The sequence below is a fragment of the Olea europaea genome, chromosome 9 (genome assembly GCF_002742605.1).
Source record: "Olea europaea var. sylvestris chromosome 9, O_europaea_v1, whole genome shotgun sequence".
Classification (NCBI taxonomy): domain Eukaryota; kingdom Viridiplantae; phylum Streptophyta; class Magnoliopsida; order Lamiales; family Oleaceae; genus Olea; species Olea europaea.
In genome coordinates, this window is record NC_036245.1 from 9,724,246 (window position 1) to 9,730,590 (window position 6,345).

The following is a 6,345-nucleotide window of genomic DNA, read 5'->3' on the forward strand; positions in this document are numbered from 1 at the left end:
AGGATTTATGTGGTGTTCCCATCTATAAAAGATCCACGAAATCCATAAAAATTATCACTTAAAAAAAAATTCATAAAAATTTTTAAAAATCCCAATTGAATACAACTCTAAATATGTATCTTAAAATTACCCATACCATGGTTTCTCCATTCTCTCCAAACAATCCTGACCAAGGGATTATAAATGGTCTCAAAGTTAGATTTAATCGTCCAAAAGCCAGCAACCATTTTTACTCCTTGTTCTTTTTTGAACTCAGGAACCACGACATTTTATCCACACACAGTCTGGCAAGAGATCTTCAACCGCAAAAAAGATATTATCTTTTGAAAACCCTTGCAAACAAGAATATGGCTACAACAGCAATAGCTACACCTATGTTTTCTTTTGGATTGAGAATTTGTAATCCACTTCGATCGATTCGATCCACAACGGTTCATTTCTCACCACTCACCAAGAAACAAGAATCATCGATTAACCTCAGTTCTTCACGCTGTGTTTCTGGGTTTGCCCCGCTTGTTTTTAATAGAACTTTCAATTTTGCGTCACCCATTGGAAGGAATTTACAGCCGCTCACTGTAGTCTGCTCCAAAGGCTACAAAATGAAGACCCACAAGGCAATTCTTTGTATATTCATTTTTGCTGACACGTTTAAGTGAACTTGGGGTACATTTTGGATTTTGTTTTGTGGGTTTTTAATATTTTTTATATTGGAGTTTTAGGCTTCGGCGAAGCGATTTCGGGTTTCCGGTAGTGGGAAGGTAATGAGGAGGAGAGCAGGGAAACAACATTTGCTGGGAAAGAAGAATACTAAGAGGAAATTGAGACTCTCCAAAGTGGTATGAAATTTGCCCCCTTTTTTTGCTATACGTGAAATCTCGATTTCTCTATACTTTAATTTGATTTTCCGTGTGCAAATTATGGGACAAATTAGCTTGTGTAGAAAAAGATGTATCTCGGAGCGAGTTACAAAAGATTGAATCGTTTTTCCGACTCAATCTGGTGGTTTCTTTCATGTTCCTTATTAGTTTGTTATCATGCTGACTGCGACATAAAGCCATATTGGGCACTTGTGAGTCTTAGGATTACCATTATACCGTTCTCTTCAAAAAATCAGAACTTCAAATGCAGAACACGAATGCTAGCGAGGGGTTGCTCATGAATGAATTCAGTTTCTGCAAGTGGCTTACACATTAAAAGAATTGGACCAAAAAAAAAGAAAAAAAGAAAAGCTTTTTGTGATAACATCTTTGAAAAAATTTGATTGCGCGAAATTGCTCGTTTGAAGTTATTTATTGAAGAGGATACTATTAGAGCTTCTTTATGCCTCCTTTTCTCCCATAGGAAAACATATTGGTATTAATAAATTAGAAGAACATTGGTAAAAATACGATAATCTGGTGACCCTCTATCAACGTTGGTCTTGGCTGGACTGCTGAAACAATGATTGGAAATTAAAGAAGAAAAGTTACGAGCTTCTAGAAGATAAAACTCAAATCATTGTATGATTATTAATACAAAAGTTGATCAGAAATGGGGAATTGCAGAACTTGATACTTCTTTTGTTTGACTATTTGGACTTGTTATTGTCTGATCAAAAGCCTTTTGTGCAATGTCTGAGCAAGTCAGTTACAAGATGGAATGACAGTCTATTTTCGTTTAGCCCGTGATTGAGTTGCTTAGAACAACAATGTATCTTTTGAGATAACTTCACAGCCTTTGTTAGTACAACTGTTGCTGGAAATCTTGTTGAGAATGAAAAGATCTCTTTTTCAATTGGTCAAAAGTTGAGTCAGTTTGATTACTTATGTTAAAATCCTCAAAAGATGCTTTCACTTTGCCTTTTGCTGAACTTAAGAAGTGCTTTGCATTTTTTTAGTATGAATAGCATGAGGATTTATTATAGCTGAAGTTACCACGGTGAAGTTATCTGGCGCCTGATTTTTCATAATTTTTTTTTTGTTAGTATCCATGTATAATTGTTGACATTGAGGCGAATCCCTCAAATTTGCAAAGTTCTGTGTTCGGACTCCAAAATTCTATGCAAACTATTTCTTGAATCAGTTTGCTGGCTGTTTGTGGCATATAAAATGATGATCTGAATTCCCAGGATCAAACTCATTGGTCTTTGGAGATAAGTTGTGAAACACATTAGGTTCTTGAATGAGATGTTAATTCAGTTGACAGATCTGCACATTCTTTTTCTCCCCTCCCTTCATGTGCTTGACTTATGCTTTTTAATTTGGTACTTATTTCTGTTTTTTACTTTGGGTGGAAAAGGGGCCATTTGGTAACCTTCATTTTTGTCCCAAAGAAGATTAACTACTTAAGAAGGCTTTGCTTTAAAGGGTTGGAAAAGGACACGGAGCATTTCCATCCTGTACTGAAATCTTTTCATGCATCAGTTTTAGTTGTCTTCTTTTGAACATCAACCATTGTCTCTTATGTCGACTTTACTAATCGTGGATAGGTACAAGTTGATCGGAGTGACTATAACAATGTGATTGGTGCTTTGCCTTATCTCAAAGTTAATCGGTCAAAGTAAAGCCAATGCTGATCTTTTCATCCTGCTATAAAATGTAGAGCCTGCTGATACATTACATGGGAGTATTCTCACTTGTGTGTAAAGGATAAAGCAAAACCCGTACTAAAAGTCATCTTTTTGATTATGCGTTTTTCAAATTTTGAAATTGTTGACTTTTTAGTTGAATTGTTGTTATTACTGCTTAATTCTTAGTGTCTTCTATCTCGATGGTTCTTTTACTCCCGAAGATTTTCTTTTGACTTGTAAATTGGTTAATTTTTCTTTTAGTACTATTTCTATTGGCTATATTTTAGTTCTATGATTGCTTATAGGATTATTGGGGTATCTTATGCCATTCGCTCCCTTAGCTTTTGTCTCTCAGTGTCAGTGTCAAAGTTGGTGTCGGCCCAGCAAGGTTGAGTTGTGCGACCCCACTAAAATAAGATCAGAAGATGGCGGGATGGGTAGTTTAAAACTAACATGTTATATAAATTAGAATTTTGAAATTTTACTGAAAAAGTAGAATTCGGTCGAAGCAACTCCTGGAAAATATTATAATGCCCGTTTAATATGCAATGTTGAATAGAATATTAGTATATATGAGCAAGAATTTTAGTATGAATTTTGTAAAAGCAATTTAATAGGTTTTTTCCTCATTAAACCCAAATGATTCCATATTTGCTGGACACACCATGGAGATTGATATTCAAGACATTCTAGGAAAACTTGTTAGGCTATTTCCGTCCCATAGCACCAGATTGGGGTAAGTGTTGCACCATTTTGTAAATGAACAATGTTTCCTTTATTTCGTTATGTTTTTATTCTCATCAATTAATTTATTTCAGAAATTATTTAATTTCAAATTATAATGACAAAAAGGGGAGAAAGGATTGATCACTTTGTGGATCTGTGATCAAAGAAAACTATATATGAAGAATGGCAAAGGTCAGATACCTAAAAAGGCTGGTTTTCTGAATAGGTTCGAAACTTTGGGGAGGCCAAAGGTTCGAAATATTTTAATTAAGAGAAGGTAGAACATCAACTAAACTTCTAGAGCTTTTTTTTCCTTATTTATCGTTGTGGAAGTTGTTTCTAGGAAAGATTATCGTTATCGGGTATCTAATCGATTAAGTGGGTCAGGTGGTTTTGTCCTTTTTCTCATGGTGGACGGAGGTCCACTACTAGTAAAATTACTAAATTATATTAATTAACTAAAACATTGCATTTATTGATAAAATTATAAAAAAAACATTAAATTTAATAGTGCAATTAAAAAAATTACATTTAACACACACATAAACAAATTATATATAATAATTAATTTACCATAAATGTTAATTAAAATTAAAATTAAATTAAATTAAATTACTAAATAACTAAAAAATGTAAAAATAATATGATAGGAATTAAATTTTGTTGTAACATAAAATGAAGGGCAATATAAAAATTATGAAAAACTCTGAAAATCACACCAAATTGATGCAGAGATTTGGTCTTAGGTTGGAGTGATTTTTTGCACCAAATAAAACATCAATTTGGTGCTATGGTTGGAGATGTCATTAGTAATTCGTAATCCACTTAATGTAGATAGTGTTTTTCTTCTTCTTTTTTTTTTTTCCTTTTTTTTTTAAAAATAAATCAAAGAATTTCATTTTAAATTTTAAATTGTTATAGACAATCATTAATAATTTATTTAAACGGTTGTCAAGGGTATGACATGTAATTATTAAATATATTACATTAATTCAAGGGTATGTCACAAGAATTAAATATATTAATGAAAATTAGTCGATATACTTAATACTCACATTTATGCATTCTTTCCGGTTTCCAGTGTCAAATAACTCCATGTAGTGTATGAAAATATTGAATACTCCTTGTTAATTAATGAAAATCAAGTAACTCTTTTTTATTTTTTTTAACTTATAAGTAATAAAAAAGAATGTATCAAAATGCACGAAGTCCAGATGACATGATGAAGGATGTTAAACTGAGCAATGACAACTATAATTTAAGTTTCTCAAAAGGTTGAAAATTAAGTAACTTCTTTTACTTATAAGTAATAAAAAATAATGTATCAAAATATATTTGAAAAAAAAAAACAGGCTAAAAGGTTAGCATAAGGTCCAAATGACATGATGAAGGATGTTAAACTGAGTGATGACAACTATGATTTAAGTTTCCCAGAAGGTAGTAAAAATTACCATTTCTAAATATCATATTTCCAGTTCATATATCCCCATTTAATTTAAAAGAGAGGATGCCAACATTACTATTTATCTTGAGGCAGAGCGTTAGTATTAATCTGGTTCCCTACTATAGCTAAACTCGTTTGGCATCATTTTCAGTGAAAAGAGGCTTTAATTATTTAATACTATCCAACCACAGAAATGAAATTAATGTGATTGTTTTATTACTTTCAATTGTTGACCTAATCAAGTCATTTACTGTAGCTCACTGTTGATTCAATCATATACCATCCATAAATCATTATCATCTACTCACTATCACCGCTATCTTAAAAGAGCGAATTAGCTGGTTAATGTTCATTTAGGATGTATTTAGGTGTTTTCAATTTTACTCTCAACTCCCTCGCACAGTAACTCCTACACTAAGGGTCTAATGGTCTTTTTGTATGTAGACAAAATAAAAAAAAGTCAAAAATAGTGTACTATCTAAAGGGTTTGATTCCCTGTTTTGCCTAATTTGAATTTTTATGTCAAAAAAAAAAAAAAAAGTTGACGCCATACACAATTTTTTTTAAGAAAATGATGTAAATTATATTGAGAAAAATGTCGCAAAAAAAAATAATAATTAATAGAATAATTGAGTTTTTTAAAGAAAAGAGGATGAGTTATACGTATTTTTTAACACGCATGTTTGATGTACGTTTAATTATTTTCGATATTTATTTAGATTATTCGATATGTTTATAATATAGTTTTCGAAATGAATTTCGAAAAAATATAGAAGATTTATGGTAGATTTTTATAAAAAAAAATTAAATAAATCATCCAATGAAAAAAAAATTGACACAAAAAAATATCAATCACCCAATGAATAAAAATAAAATAAAATTGACACTGAGCATCATATATATATAAGCATGCGTCATGGAGCATTGTCGTAATAATGTTATTTCTTTTTTTCTTAATGATTGATATATTTTTTTATACCTAGGAGCAATTTGCTCCATGACGCACGGAGCATTGTCGTAATAATTTTTTTCGTTTTTTCTTAATGATTGATATTTTTTTTATACAAATCTATTTAACCCTTATAACGTGTCACGGAGTATGTTAAATCATGTACATTGTTTATTTCTTCAAAGTAGTTGCGATAAATCAAAGTAAAACTTAAGACAATGTTGAAAAAATTTAATACTCAGTCGAAAAGATGTCGATTAATTTATTTGACGATATTGAATATTTTATATGTATATAAATTTTGGAGGATTAAATTCAAATATATCAAAATTGGATGATTAAATAAAAATCTCAACCCCATTTAAGTGACAAAATATTATACTGCGGCTTAGCTTGTGTTTGGCTCAATTAAATCTTCTTCTTTTTTTTTTTCATTCTTCTCTCTTTTATTTTCAATCGTAGAATTTTACATAAAATAATATTACACGTAAATAAAAAAAATCATTAAATAGATGAGATATTAAACAATAAAAAAAGATTCGATTAATTACACGATTTAATTATATTGAATATAGTTATCATCAAATACGTCATTTATATGTAAAATAATCACTCAAACTAAAATAATGTTTGATATATAAATTATAAACTCCAATAATTTGGATTTTTAATCCATGT

At 30.5% G+C, this 6,345-nt stretch overlaps 1 protein-coding gene across 1 annotated transcript; it reads left to right on the plus strand.

The window, feature by feature from the left end:
• Nucleotides 1-188: 188 nt before the first annotated feature.
• Nucleotides 189-2,768, plus strand: LOC111399609 (50S ribosomal protein L35, chloroplastic). Its single transcript, XM_023027018.1, has 3 exons — nucleotides 189-614; nucleotides 720-836; nucleotides 2,468-2,768. The coding sequence occupies exons 1-3, from the start codon at nucleotides 348-350 to the stop codon at nucleotides 2,540-2,542; spliced, it is 459 nt and encodes a 152-aa protein (XP_022882786.1). The 5' UTR covers nucleotides 189-347; the 3' UTR covers nucleotides 2,543-2,768.
• Nucleotides 2,769-6,345: the final 3,577 nt, after the last annotated feature.

Bases quoted from the DNA above. Each gene is read 5' to 3' on its own strand.
- LOC111399609 (XM_023027018.1), top strand. From the start codon at position 348: ATGGCTACAACAGCAATAGCTACACCTATGTTTTCTTTTGGATTGAGA. The intron at 615-719 runs GCAATTCTTTGT...TTGGAGTTTTAG, and splicing joins ACAAAATGAAGACCCACAAG to GCTTCGGCGAAGCGATTTCG. The intron at 837-2,467 runs GTATGAAATTTG...AATCGTGGATAG, and splicing joins AATTGAGACTCTCCAAAGTG to GTACAAGTTGATCGGAGTGA.